Below are 22,289 nucleotides of genomic sequence, written 5' to 3'. Positions count from 1 at the left end.
GTCTCTTGTGCACCACTTAAATTGTCCAACTGGTGTGATGTTGTCTCATGTAACTTATTATGGATAGCATCTTGAAGTGTGGTTTATTCACCAGCTTCGAGCAGCTTTGACTGTATACAATGAAAGTTGATACCATAGATTAGCCTGTCTAGCATGTGTTCATCTGGTTCTTTGTACATACAGTCAGCGCAGACAAGTCTGATGTGTTTCATGAAAGTGTCAACCGGTTTGTTTACCACTTGCTTCAGGTTACACAGCTTAAATCGTGCCATTCTGAAGTTACTGTGCGGTTTGAGATACGCCTCAAATTTCTCCCAGTGCTTGCTCAGATCATCTTTGTCGGCGCCTGTCAGCTCCCACGACTTCGCTACATCTCGACCTTCCTGCCCTATCCAAATCAATAGATAGCGGATTTTCTTCTTTTTGTCGGTGGATGCTAAAGGACCTTCGAAGTATAGCTCGCACAGGCTTTTGAAGTTGGCGAGGGCAGTGCTGGGATCTGCAGCATGCCAGTCCATCTTGGGCGTTGGCAACCCGCTGAGTTCGGCCATGTTGCGCAATACGAAGGGTAACTGCGTAACGTATGGGGTGTTCTCAGGTCACGTCGCAATCGTTCACGGATCCAGCGATGAGGGACAGTTTATCGCTGGATCCCACTCCTGACACCAAGTTGTGTCCTTGGTTGAACATTTGGGGTTCGATTCTATATTATAGTGACGACTGGACGACTGACGTTTAGTTGAACACCAACAAGTAAACTTTATTCAAGAGACGTAGACATACTACATGCGCATCCGCCATGCCATGTGGGGAGAGCGTATAAACCGGATGGCGGGGAACTTTATCATGTGACTACATTTGCATATATGAAAGGATACAATCAGCATGCATAAATTAATTAACTCAATAACACAACAGGTATAAGTGTCCTACAGGGTATAATATTGCCCTATAGGGCATGGGTAAATGCCCTATAGGGAGTGCAAGTGTCCTATAGGGCATGGTTAAGTACCCTACATAGTATAATATTGCCCTATAGGGCATGGACAGTGTTGCCCTATAGGGCAAGCCTTGCCCTACTGGTACCTACTGACGTCTTTCAGGATTCAGTTCTGCCCTATCTATAGGGTTTTTTGTAAGTGCTTGGTTACTGGCAAGAAGAACTAATTCCCTTTGACAGCGTCTCTGCCCGCACAAGCACACCACTCCACGCAGTATCTGTCTGCTCGTTGCGCGTTGTGGGAGATAACGGCAATCAAGGAATTCCATCCGATTATTCAACGGTCAGATGGGATGGAACATCAAATCACGTGACTTACTTCGTACCCGGGGTTACACAATGAAAACTCAACATTACGAAAAACGTATTACACAAAGCAAACTCTGATAGCTAGTTTTGTCTGGTATTTCAGTGAGAAATTTAACACTTAACGTAACATTCGTACTGTGACCCAACATTTGATTATACTTTCACTTTTCTGTCATACTTGTTGGATCCACATCATCACCAAGTTTCTTCTTGACGATTTTCTTTACATCTGCACCACCATCTTCATCAGCCAATATCTCTACTCTGTGTTTTAGTGCCTCTTTACATTCTCTCCGCATAAAACTCTAATCTAGTCATCATTTCCTCCATCTCTTTATTTCTCAGTTGTGCTGGAAGGACTTTCACTTTTTCTCCTAGTTCTTTCAGATGTTGGTCATAGACATCCTTGTCTAAACCCATTTGTACATCAGAAGACTCTGTAAAACCAGAAATACCGGTTTAGAACATTAGTATCTCTCAGAATTCAGTTAGATAATTTATATTTGCTCTTTCTATTGATATATGTTATTATTTACAGATTGTCATGCTTTATTAATTTACAGCTCTGTTATACAGCTTGATTACAATTCGGTATTCCTCTAAAGAATATTTTCAGAAAGCAATTCTGTAATCACTAAATGTTGTTCTTCAACAACAGTTCAATGCTACTTACGTACTCCTCTACCGTAGGTCAGTGTTGTAAATTTAATGTTCGTATCATACCCCTCCAATTTTCGATCAAAATTACAGACAGAAAGTATTAATTAACATACACTGAGATATACTTGAGTCAAATCCACGAGAAAAAGATTTAGGAACTAATATATTTAATCAGATATCAGGTGTTTTCAAAAGAAAAGTTATCATAATCCCTGCCCCATACAAGGCATGGCACAGCTGTACCTCAATCTAATGTCATAATAATAAATGATAATATATCATCATGTACTGATTAGGGACATCTGAGATCACATTTCAAAACATTACTGGTAAGCAAGAGAAACTCCTCATTTCAAGAATAAAGTCAGCCAGAATAGATGTTGATAAATGATAGCAATATAATCTAAAATTGTATTTTATGTACCAGTACAATTGGCATGAAGATTTTCATAATTGCAAATGAGATATTTACCGGGAGAGGGTTTCTTCAAGGAATGTGTGTATTATATATCAAAAAATAATCTGTGTATTGTTTGGAAATATTGGCTATTTGTATTGTTTCTGTAATGATCACTGGCATGTTGAACATTTTCAAAGCACCGTAGCTTGATAATGAACCTTTGCTGTTGATTTTTTGCAAATGATGAGTTTCTCCATAATTTCTCTATTACACTTTTCTGCATTGCATCACATTGAATACATGTTGATGTTTCACTACTAAATAACATATTCTTAGTCTGTTCCCTGATAACCAAAAAACGCTAGATAAATACCTTTCTCATCTTCTCCACTCCATAATCTTTGCTGTCATCTCCACTTTGTCGCCAGACAGGTAAAGTTAACATGGATGCAAACCTTGCATAACTTGCTGATATGACCTTACTGTTTACTATGTCTGTTTGCAGCTTCCTTGCTTTCTCAAATGCCTGACGTGTGTTTTGTAGATGTTTAAGTATTGTCACTGACAGATTCTTCTCAGGACTTCGAACTACACAGTTGTCAACATGATCTTGAAAGTGTTTCATAATGAAGTGAGCCAGATGAGAATTTTCATAGACAGCTGTTGATGAACCAGATACCATTGCTTCTAATCCATAAAAGCTGTAATCAGTGTACCATGGTGGAGGCAGACAGAGGTGTGACTGTTGTAGAGATCTGAGCAGATCTTTTGCTGAAAGTCCTGGATGAAGTGTAGGCTTGATATAAGGACACTGCATTTTACTGCATAGGAACTTTTCAGCATTCTTGTCAGCTTGTTGATATGCACCCTGTATCTTCCACATCGGAGGGTTTGCGTGTGTTGCCTTCCACTGATTAGCTGCTGTACCAATAGAAGCTGCCATGACATCACATCTTTCTAGGGCTTCCTGTGTATCAATCTGACCAAATGTCAGTATGCAGTGTTGTTGAATTTCCCCTTTTTGTGGATCCTTCCCTAAGTGATAGCTGACTGGTCTGGGAAGGATTTCTTCATGTGGAATCTCTGACAAGTATCTACCATTGACCTCATCCCTGTATGCATTCTGAAAGTACTGATGGATCTTGGGTCCAATGGAAAATATCAGGTCTGCTTTACTTGCCATTGTCAGCATCTTTTCTTCAAAGTCCTGCAATCTGCTCTTTACAGTTTGCAAGCAGCTATATTCTGGACAGACATGATTGATGAGAACTAACATTGCATCGGGAAACAGTTTTGCTCTGATATCAGCTGCTGCATGTCCTGTCTTTGGAGCATAACCGATCACATACTGGATGTTTTCCAATTCTTTTAGGTCTGGGTAGTAGATTTGGTGATATGCCAACCTCTTCAATTCAGGAAGTTCATCTTCTGGGTCACCTAGTTCTGTTATTTGTGCTGGAATCAATGTAACACCACAGTTATCAGCATCTGTCTTCTGGTCATCACTGATTTTGACATCAAGTACAGTAGAGTAGGCTTTCAGATCTTCTCCTGCCTTGGCCGTCCTTTCACAGAAATCTGTGACAAGATTTATGTGAAATCCTGTCAGACCTAGCTCATCTTTATTCCAATCAGTGAAGACAAACAATACAGCTGTTACAGTAACAGTTGTAATATGCAGAGGCAGCAGGTGAAGTTCAGCATGAGGGAAAAGCAGCTCATGAATTTCAATTGTTACATTTTTTGTCATTGGAATGAACCCAATGACATGCTGGACATCCACCAATTTCTTCAGTGTTGGATAGTATTTCTCATGATTGCGAAGCCATGATACACTTGGGGGAAGATCGGACCCCTCCTGCTCCTCAGCTTGGATCAAAGTAACATTAATGCTTTCTGCTGCTTTCTTCAAGTCATTACTCACTTCATGACTAAGAATAGTGCAGTAAATACCTGAAACTTCAACATCTCTAAGTCTATTTTGACAGAAATTACTAATGATGGAGAAGGTTTCTGTAATTTTCTGATCACTTGGCTTGGTATTCTGTATGGTAGATACAAACAGTGCACTAATCTGTTCATCGGCATGTGTTCTTCCTGTGGGAATATCATATGAATCACATGATTAGTTATATACCGGTAGTTGTCTCTGAAAGTTCATGTACTCTGACAATCTTTATCAATAATAAACATGACACAAACAACTTTCCCCATAGAGCCCTATGGCCGTATAACTTTTCGCAGATGCTGCTGGATAAATTTGGAGCTCATGCGCACATGGCTAATAACCTGACTTGACGCCGCAATATCCAGCAAATTTCAAAATCAATACGTAAGCATTATGGCTGGTGACGGCAAAACATTTTGTGTTGTCCCATTGATAAAGGCAATAGAGACTGCAGCAGTCGGATAACTACTTCCCAGCAGAGAGTCATCGAATTGTGCTGCGTGAAAGAGTTTTCAGAGGTAATTTTGTGGTCATATGCCTACAATTTGGGCTATTGACAAAGGTTGAGACGACCCAAACTAGCCAAAATTAGCCAAACCAGCATAAACCACCAAAAACGACCCATATCATCAAGTAAACGACCTAAAACAAACATTCTAGGTATTCAGGGATACAATAAAACTCCACCTTCTGGAGAAACCGTCGACAGAATTGCGGGCAGCCATGTTGTTGGTACTATCAATTACCAAGTTGTGGGGCTCATTTCGATGACACAACTGAAAACGAAAATAACTTCAGCATCGTAACTGGGCTCACCGAAGGAGGGCGCTTTTTCAAACTTGTGCAGTGCAGTGCTAGTATGTATGTATGTATGTATGTATGTATGTATGTATGTATGTATGTATGTATGTATGTATGTATGTATGTATGTGTATATGCATGCATGCATGTATATGTGTATGTATGTATGTATGTATGTATGTATGTATGTATGTATGTATGTATGTATGTATGTATGTGTGTGTGTCTCCACATATAAATGTAGACATGCATGTTTCCTGTAATATGCCCTTGTATCAATATGGCCATGTGAGGGCGCTGTTTTTTTAAAACGACCACCCGCTTAATCTGTTATTTGCTAGATCTTCAACTTTCCATGGTAACCTGCATGCACGCATATATATGTTTGTGTGCATGCATGCATGCATGCACATATATGCAGGTATGTGTATGTACATGTATGGAACAGGGCCACGGCACATGTTATCTTAATATTTGGTTTGTAGAATTTATTCAATAAATTAATGTTGGTATCAAAAAAAATGTGAATGAGCTGTAAAAATGTAATAAACTAAAAACTTTGATCTCATTCCTTGGTAAGCCACTAAACATGACAACGGGGAAATTCCCTGTGCTACACTTTACGTTGTAAAAGCAGTAACAATCTTGCACAGCGCCCTCTATTGAAGAAACAAACCGAACCCCTTAACTCGTTGATGGCATGTATAGGAATTTGCAATGATCGAAAATGCCGGCTGGTTTTCGCCGTTTTTGGGGCGGTTTCTCCAGAAATCTGAGACATATTTCATCCCTGTGCTTATTTTAGGTCGTTTACTTGATGATATGGGTCGTTTATGGTGGTTTATGGTGGTTTGGCTAATTTTGGCTAGTTTGGGTCGTCTCAACCTTTGTCAATAGCCCTATGATTTGCCGTACGTGTACGTACGTACTACCATGGGGAGGGGGTGTCTGAAAGGCCTGGATGGACGTGATCAACATTGTGGTGGCACTGGCACACCTTCATGAGTTCATTGGCATATAAGTTGACATTTGCAGGCTTTTTTTAGGTCTTGTGTGCCACACACATGGCATAGACGTGTGAGCATGGAGATATGCTTCTCTTCAGAGGGTCTATCACCGCTCACCTCCTCCATTTTCTAGGTCAAACAAGCCAGTCCTATTTGTCAAAAGACGGAAAATAGGCTATGTATGCAAAAAAACCCTTTCCATACATTTACAGTCGCGTTCCCGACTTGGTTGTGGGTGGAAATGTTAGGTGATGTATTCAGGTCACTGGGAAAATTAGCGGTTTCCACATGAAAAATCTCATTCATCTTCTCCAGGTCCTCTAAAAAGGACAGAAAAAATGCCAAGAAAACTTCGGAAAATCACAAATTTTTGAGAGCGATTTTCAAAAATATGTAACTTACAAAAGAAATGACAGAATTCCACTGGGTTTTCACTGTTTACAAGGTTGTCTTTCTGTCTTGCGATTTGCGCATGTGCAGAATGTTTTCAGCCAGTTGTTGATTCAGAATCGAGCGTGATTCCAAGACAAGCAAAACCTGTCCGCATGAGCCGATGGCAGCGCTCTTCAAAAAATGACGTCACTGCTCATTATTCTCCCCCCCTATAGAAGTTATTACGGCTATAGGAAATTTGTTTTGCATGAGAAGCAGTTGATTTATAAAGTCCCATTAAATCACTCCTGGGACCATTAATTAGTACCATTAGCAAACTTGGAACCATCTGAATTCTCATGAAAAAGCTAGATGAACTTTTACAAAGTTTATACCTGTATTATTCCTTAACAATACCGGTAGACCTTTATGATACAATAAAAATTCTGATGTTTGAAGTTTGAGGATATTTCATGGATCTGTGATTACTGGTACATAAGAATTGAAAGAATGAACCCCTAACACAGTATTTGCTTTTCAGACATGATTGTTCTAGATACCGTTATATGCTGAAATAGTCACAAAGTTTACTTCGTCCTGATCTACTATCTTGTTGATTATTAGGCCTTCTATACATACATGTTTGTGTTTTAAGTTGTCGTGGTTTTGGATATAGCACGTACTTGAGAAGGACATTTTTGAGTTTTTTTGTTTTCTCACAAATACCGGTATATACTCTACTCAGGACATTAAATAATATTGTTTTCGTTATTTTCTTAAACCTAAAAATTTATCTACACTTTCACAAAAAATAAAAAGCACACATTCCTCATATCATTTTACGGTACTTACTTGACTTTTTAGAGATAAGTTCTGTTATCATCTTTTCCCTCTTTTCAAGCTCTGATTGTTGTCCTTGCATTTGCTTTTCCAAAAAAGACTGTTGGCCTTGACCTTCTTCAAGGCGCTGTTGTAGAGTTGTCATTTGTAGATTCAACTTTGACTCTGCTACTGTCTGCCATAATTTCAACAGATGTTCAACCAAATCACGACTAACTTGGTTGGCAGTGATTGGGTTATATGGAGATAAACTTCTACCAAGTAGGCTGACATTTTCAGCTATTCCAGATGATGACTGAACTTGTCTGCCATCCTTGATCAGTTGTTCCTCTAGAGCTGAAGATGATATCTCACAATTAAAATATGCTTACATGTACTTTTGAATAATTTTTGATGTTTTATTGATCCTGCAGACTGAAATGACCAATAACCTGTCTATATATGGCTTACTTTAAATATTTGTGATTATCTGCTGCATGTAACATTGCATGATGACAAATAACTGCTATCACAGCAGTTCTAGAGCACACCAAGTCATATTGCAAATACCATGCAGGACATTTTCATGGGTATCCCCATTAATAGGGTAAATTTTTTTTTCAAGTAGCAGAAAATTCCCTTTACATCTCATTACCTTCAATGGTTTGGTCCTCAGAGCTTACATCAAGCGTAAGATATCTTGTAACGCCCAGCAATGCTAAAATTTCCTGTCCGAAGGATAAGATATGTTGAACCCTGTCTGTCATTGTCACCACCATTTGAAGTATATTACACTGCTGTCCTTCCAATTTGACACACTTCCTATATCTGAAGATCTGACTCAAGTATTCTTCTAACGGCTCTTTTGACTCGTTAATCTCCATAAGCAGCAGTGATGGTACACCATTATCTGCATAATAAGGTTACAATTGTTAATTGCTGCATTATAGTAATATATACCGGTACATAACATAATTAAATGTAATTACAAATATCTTCTTCATTTTGGAAAAGTCATTTTGAAATTGTACTCCAAAGTCATGACGAAATAATACTTTGCTTGCATAGCAAATGCAATGAGACAGTAATTCGAGGAATTCACAGTAACTGTGATGTAGAGTTCAGTGTAAACAATGGAAGTGAAAGTGAGGTCTGCAACACCATGCAATAACAGAGAAAAATGATGTTATGACAATCAGATTAGTGCATTTATTATGACTTTTTACTTCAATCTGTTTTTCATTAGACATTGTACCTGTCTGATGGTATTTATAAAGAAGTGGTATCAGCTAGCTATAGTACACCGGTATGTGGTAGAAAGAGACTTGATAATTTAACAATGCAACTGAACACCTGTCGACAGCAGTAAAGGTTTTACTAAACCTCTCTGCTTTTGTATGTTATGTTGATCAAACACAGTGCTTTTTATAATTACTTGAAGGCTACATGTTATGAAATTACAAAGCTCATTATCTTCTGAATGTATTGTATAATTTTACCATCACCTTTGCAAGTTAGTTCCAATTTACACTGTTGATACTCTTCTATGTCCATTGTAACTTGTAGCTCCAAGTACACAGCACCAATGATTGCCAGAGTCTTCTTTGTAACAGTTATTGATGTTATCAACTTGTGCAGTTTCTGACTTGTGTAATAATGCCATAAGTAATTCAATGCGTCCAAAGTCGTACACTTCACATGATAGATGATGCTACCATCGCTGTGACCTTGTATCTCGATGCCTGGATGCATGCCATTTATCTGCTTTGGTGTTTCCTCAACCACTTCTGGTAATTTTTTGAACTGTTCAGATACTTGTATCATTGTATTGTCCTCCTTGGGAATACCAGACTGATCAACTTTAATAGTCAATTTACCTGTGTGACAGAACATGAAACCTGACGATTCATATTTACTGATATTCAAATGAAGCCTTTTCTTATTATCTTATCATCTATTATGAAAGTTTTCCTATGTTCATGTAAGTAGACATTGTCAAATATTATGAAGGCTCATTAAAGAATGCACCAAAATTAGCTTTTTTCCACTAATATTGAGAACATCAGATTATTTGTTTTAAGCTCCAGGATATCGGTTTATTTGTTTTACACTCCAGAACAATTACAAAGTTATACATATTACTGAGTGCATGAGCATGAACAATCAATCTTTTATAATTTATACATGAATGAGAGACTCAGTAGATCATACACTGTGCAATTTGATTAACAGTAATAGAATCCAATATGTAGCTGCAAACCACTTTGAAATTAAATTCAAAAGGCAGCTAGCAGACATGGCAGGAGAAAATTGCTGTATCTCCTTAACATACACTAATTTTTCCTTATTATATAAATGCCTTGGGTCTGAAAGAAGAGTATTTCCAGATATGCCGTTTATTACGATGGCAGACTACAGGCTTCTTCGAACTAAATCTATTAACTGAGGAAATGCAGCAATTTCTAACTTCTTTAATGCAAAATACTACCGGTACAGTAATAATATATGATAAGTATCAATGACTGTAATTAACTTTACGCAGGGCATCCCTAGAAAGTAACACATTGAATTTCAAATGTGAAAGACCATTGATATTTCTGGAAATTTGTTTTTACCAAAATCAAGAACTCAGGATAGCTAAATTTCATCATCATTTGATGAAACTGCATGAGGTCATCCATCCTTAGGAACTCACAAAGCAAATTGTACTGTATTAATTAACTTTCGCCTTTTGAATAAAGTGAGCTAAAAATTAGAAAACAATTATAAAAAATGAAATGTGCAACTTTGACACCAGTGCCTGATTTACTCAGCAAGGAGAGCCAGTGACTAGAAAGATAATCTCAGAGTTTTAGATTACTAGTAAGGAGTACATAATGTTGAGCAAAAAAATTAAACCCCCAATTACGTATTGTTACACTTCAATGAAACAGATTGAGGTCATTGGGTTAAAGTGACCAATCAAGTTTATAACCGCTAATCAACAAACAGTTGCAGATGAGATCTTTGAATAAAGCTGCTCGAAAGCTTCTCAAAAATTGTATATGCAAACTCTATGTTAATTTTGATAACACTTGATGAAGCATACGGTCCCTTCAAAGCTATATAAAATTCTAGAGATGCCAGAAGAACAGTATCAAAAAGACGTTTTGACTATATAGTTGATAAAAATCAGCCATAAAATTCACACACAAAATTCTTCATTAGTGTCAACAATCTACTTTAAGTCATTCTGAGTAATTTGTTCATCAAATATGAGATTTTCCTGAGCACCCTTTTGGGAGAAGTGAGAAGTACAAAGTTGACGAAGGTGATTGACATTGGCCAAACAACTTTTCTCTGTAGCTTAGTGTTTCTGATAGTAGCGGTAACATGAGTTTCCTGTGTGCCCAAAAAGATAGCTTATGGCATAACTGTACACAAAGAACAAGCTGCTACTAACCTTGAACATGCTAGTTGTCTTCATGATCGAAGTATTTTAATTCTTTGAACAGTGACCACATGGATTTTCAAGACAGGATTGCACTTTAAATTCACACAGCTGGTCCCTCATGATTGATTTGAATTTCAGTCTCATGACTGTGTATTATCTTTTGTAAAAGTTAAATGTCTAAAACAATAATGTATCTTAATGTATCTGAATCAGAGACTTCTGATGGTCACTTGTAATTGCTTGTCATATCGTTATTTACTAACTCACCTGTAGTACAACTTGATGTTGTGTCAATGTCATTGTTTTCAATATCTCCACCATCAGTCGATCCTTTGAAGTAAACATTGAATTTGAAATGTACATGTTAATAGATATATTCAAATAAAGTAGGGTATGTCATATCTTTTATTATATTATACATTTTACCAGTATATTTATGGCGCAAATGCAGCCCTCTGATCGGCCAAGACCTGAAAAGAACAGTCACAGTGGTATATTTGTCATATACTGCAGTTGGCACACGCACAAGCTTTTGGCAAGAGCAAAAATCCTCTTTTGATGTTCCGGTCCAGAATTTGAATATACTGTTATAATAAAATAGCAATACATCACACAAAATGATGGTATACCACTCAGTTTTGACCATTTCGCTTCCTATATCCACGAGCGATAGCAAGTGCATATATGAAGTGAACTGGTCAAAATCTCGTGGTATACCATCGCTGGGTTGCTTTATTGCTTAAATATTTAATAATTATCTTGTTTGAGACCCATTTGGATATGAAGGCTGAAATTGAAATAATTTGATACGCAAAGCTTTTTGGGACAGTTATTCAGACTTTTCGGTAATTATTAAGCAATTTGCTTCTGTTCCAGTAGAACTAACGTTTTCATGGTAACCTCCATTTTTTTCTTAACTTTGATAGCAAAAGGTTAAAAGTTTCCTTGTGGAAAGTTTCAAGGCCAGAACGACAGGTACAAATCATGTGACTGGGTGACAAATTAGAGAATTTTAGAAATGGGAATTTACTTCTCATATACATTTTGCGAATGTTAGGGCTGTGGAAACAAACCTAATGCATGAATTAAAGTAAACATGACAGAGTAGTTTTAAACGCAACTTGCAATATTTATGATTTCAAACTATCATTAGGGTGACCGGACGAGAGGCCCTCCTATTCCCTACAATGGGGCTGACACAAGTTTTCTGAGAGTGAATGCTCGAAATCGAAGGCATAAAGGGGGACCCAGGTAGTGATAAATTGTACAAATTCACCTTAAGTATGCAACAGTTGTGCACATTTATGTCTATGAACAAGGTAATGACGTGAAAATCTTGAAGTTTATGAACATATTTTGTCAACAAACGTCAGACGGGACGCCATCTTGGAAGTCGTCTACTCGCACGCAAATGGTCACTATGAGAGATCGCGTGAACGGAAACACTTGCATTTCACAGTGAAGGTTGTGAAGACTAGGAAGTCAAGATGAGTGCAAAAATTTCCTAAAAGGTCTTTTTTCTTCGAGAAACTGCTGACGAAATTTTTACTTTGAAACGGCTATGACTTTTGGCATCATTTTCCAGGAGGAAAGGAATGGCCATGCGGGCAAATTGTTCCTTAGATATTTTTCTACTTGTTTTGTGCTCTAAAACAGCTCAGCTATGCAGCACAAATTAGCGCCAACGGTTTTTCCAAAGCAGGAAGTAAAGTTCGCAATAGTCTCGTACTTGAACAATGTGCTTTTTCACCGGTGCGCACCTGTCTCTGACTAGAAACAATGGCTTGTATCCATGATACTGTAAACACAAAGGTCAGCGTGAGGACAATCTTCCATTTTCCTTCACTGGGACTCATCAACCCATACAATATTCTCACAGAAATAATTTGGAAACTATCAATGCACCTTTCACCAGACTCATTATTGTACAGTTAGTCATCTTTGAGCCATTTTAACAATATTTGATCCGATTTTGGTCATATTGTCTCATTATTCCTCATTACAATATTCTCAGGGAAAGAATTTGGAAACTTTGATTTTCCAGAGGCTGCCAAATTTTGATCATGCTAATTAGCCAAATTATTTTTTCAGATTTGGACTTTGTACCAACACTTTCAACAGGTGCCATCAAGATTTTGGCAAAAAATTTCAGTTTAAAAATCGTCCGTGAAAGAAGTCACCTAACAACATATGCTCTTTGTTGTCCTCGTCACCATATATCGTGTCAAGTTCCATAACAGCATTACCTGATGTATCATTACTTGCCATCTGATCACCATTGTTTTGTCCAACATTTTGCACATTCTGTTGTGGGTTTTCTTCTGGGACCTTCGGAGCTTTATCACCTTTCGTAATTGAAATGTTATGACACATGACTGACGTTGATAAAGACATTGTGATGATGAGACGTGAAACCAAGAATTCGTTTCTGATCCAGAGCAATACTTCATAGATGATAATTTTCATTATAAAGTTAATCATAAAGGACTGTTTTACTGAGAGGACGCTTAGGCTGTTTCTGTGTTTGTACAGTACAGAATATATACATATATATATATATATATATATATATATATATATATATATATATATATATATATATATATATATATATATATATATATATTATATCGGTATATATACATACATATATATATATACATTGCTCAATGCTAAAGCAGAGCGTTATAAATAATAACACGAATCACTTCACGTACAAAGTAATGAAATCTGTTACTTATATGTTTCATGCATCCTACAATCATCAGACAGAATAAGTGAAAGGATCCATAGCCCCAACACTTTCAAAAAACAGATGTAAAAGAGAGTGTAGGGCTATGGATCCTTTCACTTCATCTGTCTGATGGTTGTAGGATGCATGAAACAGATTTCATTACTTTGTACTTTAAAGGGACACTATCGCTATCTTTTGACCCCTTTTTCACCAATATTGTTGCGAGCAAACAATTGCTGATGTCGTTCGACTTATTGAAAGATGTCTAAAAAATGGTCAACCATAGACAACTTCCATCCGATTTAGCCTACACTGTGTAGAAAAACCTGAGGTCAGAGGTTTTAGGTGGGCTACTGTTAACCCCTGACCCGAGGTTTTTCTACACAGTGTAGGCAAGACTTGATGGAAGTTGTCTATGGTCGACCATTTTTAGACATCTTTCAATAAGTCGAACAACATCAGCAACTGCTCGTTTGCAACAATATTGGTGAAAAAAAGGTCAAAAGATAGCGATAGTGTCCCTTTAAGTAAATACCGGGGTGTGTGTGTGTGTGTGTATATATATATATATATATATATATATATATATATATATATATATATATGTATATATATATATATATATACTTACAAAATAAACACTCATTTGTCAAACAATATAAAAGATCATGAGAAATGAAATAAATGATGGTACATTGAAACTTTGCTAATCAGCTGCATCAGCAGCACTCAAAAAACAACAGTATGGCGATGCAACCACGTGCACATCCAATTATCATAAATCTCCTCATTTATTTTGGCAAGAGGAGCGTGCCTTCTTTTAAAATGTTGAGTGTAATCATTATTGCTTTAGAAAAATAGAAAGGGGAAAGTGCAATTTGTATGTACTTATCTCAGTTTATACAAAATGAAGCCTTTAACACATAAATCACATTATTTTAGATATTGAAGGTATGTTCACTTACAGAAAATTGACTTCTTATCAGCTCGGTAATTGAATTTGCTCTGATAGGTACATGTGCAATGTTGATAACAAGCACATGCATGTTAGTGTTGGAGTTTCATGAACTCTGTAGGGTGTGGAGGGATCACAGTCAGAATAATTGTAACAAGCTTGGTTATGAATTCAAAACCTTTTTAAGGGTGGGGATTTAGCCGAGTGCTTTTCTCTAATGTCTTTATGAGGTGACTGAATGACATATGTTGTGAGTTCAAATCCCATCAATAATTTACTGAATATGTATTATTTTTACCTGACATGCCAGCCTTTCCACTTGGCTCATGCTCCACAACTTCCTCAGTATCTTCAGATTGAAATTTAGCTTGCACAGTCTCTGACTCTGGAATATCTGTTGAACATTTAAAATCAGCCAGAATGAATTGAATTTCCTTCACTGCATTGTTGATTGCATATACATCAGTTCAATTATTATGTGCAAGGTTTCTTTATTGCTTCATTTCCCTCTTCTCATTGAGAACATATAAGAAGTTACATTGTAAGGAATTTCATCTCTAATGCAAATGCTACCCCTACAGTGCCTGATGATCTGTGGCACAGGTCACAGGTCTCAAACTGCTCTTAACGTCCTCAGGCAACATCCCCAGTTTGCTGCTCTACCACTGGTTATAGTTCTAACATCACAGGCTTTCTCCCCATCCCTCCTCGGATGGTCCGTAGTTACATTCAAAACTAAGTTTTGGTTTTTTGCTCATCATTTGCTCACATGTTCACACACACGTGAGCATACGTCACAGCGGTGTCTGTCTTCCTGTCTATCTGTGTGTCTGTCTGTCTGTCTGTTGGTCTGATATCTCAAAAACAATTCATCAGATCGGAATCAAATCTGGTACATAGATTCAGTTTGCAAATGGCAAGAACTGATTAGTTTTTGGTAGGTGTGGCTTGCTTACTTTTTGCTCATTTACATAATTAATGATTTTAGAAAAAAACGGATATACTGGTATATTGACAACGACTGCACACAATTTGATGAGATTTGCTACACATGTTGATTACACCAAGATATATCAGCTGTAAAAGATATTAAGGGTGACGTAAAAGATCATGTATAATTTGCATATATAATAAACTTTACTAATTAGGGATATGTATCTTATTTGACTTGATCAAAATTGACAAAATTTGGTAAATATATTGAAGATACTGTGATTTAGCATTATTGAAAATCATTAAGCATTTTTACTTCAATAAAATCTAAGTTCGCATATTTAATAAACTTTTGAAATTAGGGATATTTATTTGAATTGACTTGACCAAAATTGATTAAACTTGCTATGTAAATTAAAGATATTATGATATAACATTGTTGAAAGTCATTAAGCATCTTTACTTCAGCCGAATACTTATTTGCATATTTAATTAACTTTCCTAATTATATATATATATATCTGAATTGACAAGACCAAAGTTAATAAAACGTGTTATGTACATTAGAGACACCGTGATATAACATTATTGACAATCATTAAGCAGTTTTACTTCAGCCAATTCCTTATTTACATATTTAATGAACTTCGCTAATCAGGGATATATTGAAGATAAAAGATAAAAGGACATTATTGAAAGTCATTAAACTTTTTTACTTCAACCAATTCCTAATTTGCATATTTAATGAACTTTCCTAATTAGGGATATTTACCGGTATCTGTATTGACTAGACCAAATTTGACGAATTGCTTTGTACATTAAAAATACCATGATACAACAGTATTGAAAGTCATTTAACATTTTTACTTCAGCCAATTCCTAATTTGCATATTTAATGAGAACATTTCAGTCAATTCCTAATTTGCATATTTAATGAACTTTCCTAATTAGGGATATTTACCGGTATCTGTATTGACTAGACCAAATTTGACGAATTGCTTTGTACATTAAAAATACCATGATACAACAGTATTGAAAGTCATTTAACATTTTTACTTAAGCCAATTCCTAATTTGCATATTTAATGAGAACATTTCAGTCAATTCCAAATTTGCATATTTTTAATGAACTTTTCTGATTGGGGTAACTTTGATTAAGAATTAATCCGTGGTGAATATTATTCATTATCTTGATCATAACACTTTCCGATGACTATATGTGTGTTAATTTGTACTGTGTCTGTGTGTTGTCTGCTCCATGCACACTGTGTTGCTCGGTCGCGCACAGAATTGTAACATCTAAGTCGGTTGCTGTGACCAACTCTTTTGGAACGTTGGAAACAGTAGCCGACTGGTTTTGTGTAAGGCCTAGCAGCTAGGTGATGTTGCCGTGAGTGTGTGGGGGTTCGAATCCCGTTTGGGTTATAGTAAAAAAATTAACCTGTTTGGGTTATTTCTGCTGGTGGATATTTACTTGTCCCTGAGTCTGTCTGATATTAGCTCAGTAAAAAGCTTCGTGCTTTTCCGATGTGTGTTTGTACTGTGTGTCGACGTCTGCTCCATGCACACTGTGTTGCTCGGTCGCGCTTAGCATTGTAACATCTAAGTCGGTTGCTGTGACCAACTCTTTTGGGTTGGAAACGGTAGCCGACTGGTTTTGTGTGAGGCCTAGCAGCTAGGCGATGTTGCCGTGAGTGTGGGGCTTCGAATCCCATTTGATTATAGTAAAAAAATATATTTCAATGAAGTTGCAAGCATGTGGAAAGGTTCAAATTTACACATAACTGCCATATATAATGAAACACGCGAGCATTTTCAGTTCATATCTGGTTTTTGTATGTCGCAATGCTCTGTACCGCATTTAGGACCCCACAAGATTGGAGAGATGTTTCAAAGATTAAAAAAGTTATATCTGTACCAGTAGTTCAGTTCTAAGATTGTTGTACTGTTAAAAAGTCACCCAATATGTGGCATAATTATTTTAATTTACAGTTAATAGCAGATTGAGCTTGTAAAGCACACATTTTTAGCTCATGAGTTCACACACGTGGGCTAATGTTGCAGCAGTGTCTGTGTGTCTGTCCATCTGTCTGTGTGCCTGATATCTCAAAAACAGCTCATCAGATCAGTATCAAATCTAATACATTGGTTCAGTTTGCAAATGGCAAGAACTCATTAGATTTTGGTGGGTGTGGCTTGCTTACTGTTTACTCATTTGCATAATTAATTAATTTTGTAAAAATGGCTATACAGTGAGAACGACTGCACAAAATTTGACAAGATTTACTACAAGTGTTGATCACACCAAGATATATATACAGCAGTGGGAACCATTAAGGGATGACATGAATAGTTGCTAATTTGCATATTTAATGAACTTTAAATTAGGGATATATATCTGATTTGATTCGATCAAAATTTACCAAACTTGGTATGTCAATTAAAGATACTATGATTTAACATTATTGAAAGTCATTAAGCATTTTTACTTCAGCTAATTCCTCATTTGCGTATTTAATTGACTTTCCTCATTAGGGATGTATACTTAGATTTACTTGATCAACGTTGGCAAAACATGCTGTATGTACATTGATGATTATACCATGTTATAACAATATTAAAGTCATTTCGCATTTTCATGTCAGCTAATTGATAATTTGCATATCTGATGAGCTGCTTTGCATATCTACTGAGCTTTTACAGTTTGGCATATATATATATATATATATATATATATATATATATATATATATATATATATATATGACCTTTAGAATGAATCTGTGGTAAATATTGTTCATTTCGTTGATCATAACACTTTCAATGAAGTTGAAAACAATGTGGCAAAGGTTTACACATAACTGCAATATATAATGAAACACGACTGAGCATTTTCAATTCATATCTTTTCTCTTAAAGTTATGAGAACAGTGTTTTCATTTTTTTGTCAATATCTTGCCCAGACAGCTCATCACTAGCAAGAATGAGTTGCCTGGGCAAAACTGTATAATGGCCTTTGCAAGTGATAAATATCCTTTATTCCCAGATGACTCTGATGATGTTTTCTATATTATGTACATCTCGCAGCTTGGGAATTGTTGTACGACATGACGATTCTATGCATAAAAATACATTCTATGCAAGGTACCGGTATAGTGGATTTTTGGAACCTCATATTCACCAGGGGTTTCATTAAAACCGGGAGCCGGCGAAATTGACCGGTTACTCTCACGATTTCGCCGGCTACTTTTTTGGAAACTTGAACTCTTTCATAGCTAAAATATTTTTTACCTTCTGAAATGATACGGACAAGTTTCACAAGCTGTGTAATCAAACTTTTCAACGGCTTTTATGTGAAACAAAATTTAGAAGACGAGCGACTACTACGATCGCCTTGTACTACGATGCAGCACGGTCTTGCGTATACTGCCTCAATACAAATCGGAATTGCAATTGACGATTCTATTGGCTACCAGAATTGCTGATTCCTATTTGGTGACCTTTATATACGCTAATGAAAACGTGCATACTACACATGTCGGCCGTCGTTAGCTCAACTCAAAATGGTCGATGAACATATGAAGACGGAAGCGATCGCAAGGTCAAGCTTCGCTGTACGATCCTCGGTTTTGAAGTGGACCAAGAAACAAGAGAAGGATAATTAAGTGGATTTAAACTGTTTTCGAAGGCAATGACTTGATTTTTTCTCACGAAAAACTTTCCGATTACAGTTGGAATTTTAGTAAGCCGATGTGCGTTGCACTGCGGTAGGCGTAATTGTGAAGGAGTTTAACCAGCAGGACGTATGATATGTACTGCTCTTCGGTCTATCGACGCCAATAAGAACGTCGCCCAGAGTGGTTACAATACGATCAGACCTCTAAATTCACTTCAAAAGCGATCGTCAGGTTAAATCCAAATGTGCGCTTCTGAACGTACAAATTTTCATATCCTATATCAAGGTTCTTACTTTGCATACCCATATAGTCAAATAACCTTGAGGATATATTTGATTCTATTTGCGAAATATGGAAATGATTGTCATTTTTTATCATTATTCGTTATACAAATTATCCTTTTTACCTCTCCAGTGGTATCAAAGTTCTTCATCTACAGATTTCCATACCAAACATCAGGGTTATTAATTTTAAGCATAACAAATTATGAGTGGTTCATCCAGGATGGCATCAACGAGGGGGATTTTCCCCCTTTAAAAGAAAATTTCGGGGACATTTCACCAGTTTATATGTACTACTTGTACCTCTAAGGTGTGACTGGCAGCATTCATGGAAGGGGGGAGTGGTCCCCTTGACAAATTAATTGAGGTGCCAACATTTCAACAGAGGGGGAATCCCCTATCCCCCTGTCTAGATGTAACACTGTATAATATCATCTACATATCAATATAGTGAATAGTGAATTATTATAGTTTACCTCCTAAAAGCATAGAGGCTCTAAAGACTTTTCTTTGTCCAAATTATCGTCAACATTACCACATTTTATCATTTTTAATTATGAATTATCATATTTAGGCCTAATCTCCAAGGAAAATGGCTTTTAAGATATGAACACAAATTGCCCTGGAACACTGCTGACAATTCTCCTGAAAATACTAGAAATTCAAGTGACTGTAAGCTGTAAAAAGTAAACTTTAGCTCATTTTTCAGGGTTTCCGGCCTTCGGCCGGGAGGGGGAACACCCCCTCCCGGACCCTCCGCCGACGACGACCGCTTTGTGGTAATGGCAGCTGCAAGCCGCCTACTTTTCCATTCTAACCCCCTACTTAAAAACTTAATGAAACCCCTGTTCACCCGAGAGAATACCTGCTTTCAATGAAATTTAAAGGTTTGAGGCATTCAAAGATTTAATGGTGAATAATCCAAGAATGTTTTCCACCAATTTGTAACATTGACTTTTCTGTAGAGGTTGTTGAGTAACTTACCCGTTGATATTCTACTCATATTGGCAGTGCTATCTTCTGATGACACAAGTTGTCCAAAATGAGTCTTAATGTGGGATATAAAGTCATGATTGCTATTATCAATCAGTGCCACTATTTCACTCTTGAATCTTTCCTTTATTTCATCTGCATTCTTTTGGGAGCATGGGTAATTCTTGAAGATATCTTGTATCTTTTCTGTCAATTTTCCTGGAGTTTCCATATCAACAACCATATTGTCCACATAATATGGGAAGTAAGTCTTGATAAAATCATGACTTGGGGAATACATTGCAACAAGCAGTGGAATTCCAGCAGCCATGGTAGATATAAGAAGATGAAGGGAGTTCACGCCAGGTGATTTTGGTGGGATAAGGACAAGATGAGAACTGAACAAGCACTTTTCAATAGACAATGAAAGGGACAATGCCTTTGGAACAATGTCAAGATGGCGAAATGGCTTAAGAGCATTAACTAACTCGTCTTCCTTTGCAGGACAGACACCAAGAATTACCCACTTGAGTTGCTGTTTGTTCACTGCATGATAATTTTCAGCAACTGAATTAATTTCTTTTGTCAGATCGACATGGGCACACATTTTAAGGTCGTCATGTTCCTCCAAACACGATAAGATCCGATATGTAATATCACTCGATAATACTTTTGATGGATTAAATGAAAAATATTTCTTCTCTGGTGTTGGCAGGATTTGGAAATGCTTGTTTGTTTGCAATGTGTCAATAAAAGAACTAAATGTCTGGTGGTCAATAGATGTAACTACATCAGCTGCTTTGTGATGGGATTCCTCTAACATATCCACAAGCTTATCTAGATTTTCTTTGCTACAACCAAGGATACTGGGAGGTATTTTGTCACATGGCCAGAGATTTGTTATGTAATACATAGCCGATGCAAACATATCATCTCTTATGATAAAAGACGCCTCAGATGTTGCCAGTGCAAATCCTACAACTATTTTGATATTCGCTAGTATTTTTTGATCTTTCAAATTTTCAAAATAAGATGCATGTGAGTGAAGCCATTTACGACATGGTTTGTCTGTTTCATCCCACTCTAAAGACCCTCTCAGTTTTGGGGGGACAAGTGTGACATTTAATTCATTTGCATTTTCTTCTTCTTTGTCTGATTTTTGTAAAACTGTGCAATAAATGGCAAACCCCAGTAAATGGAAAAGTTTTGCAAGAAGGCGTACAGCAGCCGGAATACCACCCTGGAATGGAGATCCCCACCTGTCACTGATTATCAAAACAGCAGGCTTAGGGTTGAGGTTTGTCTGGATGTGATCCATTTCAAAGCTGGGGAAAAGAGAAAAAATGGTTTCTTTGTTATTGTATCTCCATGTTCAACGATTTGTTTCATCAATGCTTTGATCATGCATGATTGAAAGTAAACATAATATCTATTTTGCAAATAAATTAAATCACAACAATCTCGTTGAATTGAACATAATATTGTTTAACACCAAATATCAATGCGATATTGCTAATATTTTGTACATTATCCAAAGAATCAGCTTCACAAAAGATCAAAGAAAGACTTCCATGACCTTTTGAAATATAGCAATCATGATGAAAAGTAAATACATTTTTTTAGTTGAGCCAAGTGCATTCATTAGCTGTAAGATTTTGTGATAATGCTGCAATGTGTTGACAACTAAATAATGAGAATATTGCCGTAACATTTTAATAACAAATTTTATAATTTTCAGAATTAAATGATCATATTTACCTAAGGGCATGCAGTAATATCTTTTCAACACCAGAATGACTCTGTCATCTGCTTCTTGCTTGCTTCACTTTCAGAAAATCGTACTATTACCTCTAAAAAAATCAAAAAAGGAATTGCATTGAAATGACAAGCTTGCTTGTTATATTGCTGCAGCTCTGTTGATGAAAAATGAAGTATATTTGTTTTGCATGTAACCATTTTAGAGTGTTGAATAAAGGCTGCAAATATCAT

At 36.6% G+C, this 22,289-nt stretch overlaps 1 protein-coding gene across 1 annotated transcript; it reads right to left on the bottom strand.

Annotated features, from left to right (window-relative positions):
* Positions 1-1,591: 1,591 nt before the first annotated feature.
* LOC139145935 (uncharacterized) lies at positions 1,592-21,621 on the bottom strand. Its single transcript, XM_070717392.1, has 9 exons — positions 20,313-21,621; positions 14,737-14,832; positions 12,996-13,094; positions 11,017-11,079; positions 8,822-9,193; positions 7,972-8,226; positions 7,350-7,673; positions 2,853-4,466; positions 1,592-1,746 (listed from the first exon to the last, which is right to left on the bottom strand). Exons 1-9 carry the CDS (start codon positions 21,616-21,618, stop codon positions 1,592-1,594), a joined length of 4,284 nt encoding a protein of 1,427 aa, XP_070573493.1. The 5' UTR covers positions 21,619-21,621.
* Positions 21,622-22,289: the final 668 nt, after the last annotated feature.

The sequence above is a fragment of the Ptychodera flava genome, chromosome 1 (genome assembly GCF_041260155.1).
Source record: "Ptychodera flava strain L36383 chromosome 1, AS_Pfla_20210202, whole genome shotgun sequence".
NCBI lineage: Eukaryota > Metazoa > Hemichordata > Enteropneusta > Ptychoderidae > Ptychodera > Ptychodera flava.
Note: the sequence above shows the minus strand (reverse complement) of the source record. Positions and strands in the feature narration are given on the sequence as shown.

Coding starts and splice junctions, on each gene's coding strand:
- LOC139145935 (XM_070717392.1), bottom strand. CDS start 21,618: ATGGATCACATCCAGACAAACCTCAACCCTAAGCCTGCTGTTTTGATA. Junction 14,833..20,312: donor TATGAGTAGAATATCAACGG/GTAAGTTACTCA, acceptor AATGTTCAACAG/ATATTCCAGAGTCAGAGACT. Junction 9,194..11,016: donor AACATCAAGTTGTACTACAG/GTGAGTTAGTAA, acceptor TCTGTCACACAG/GTAAATTGACTATTAAAGTT.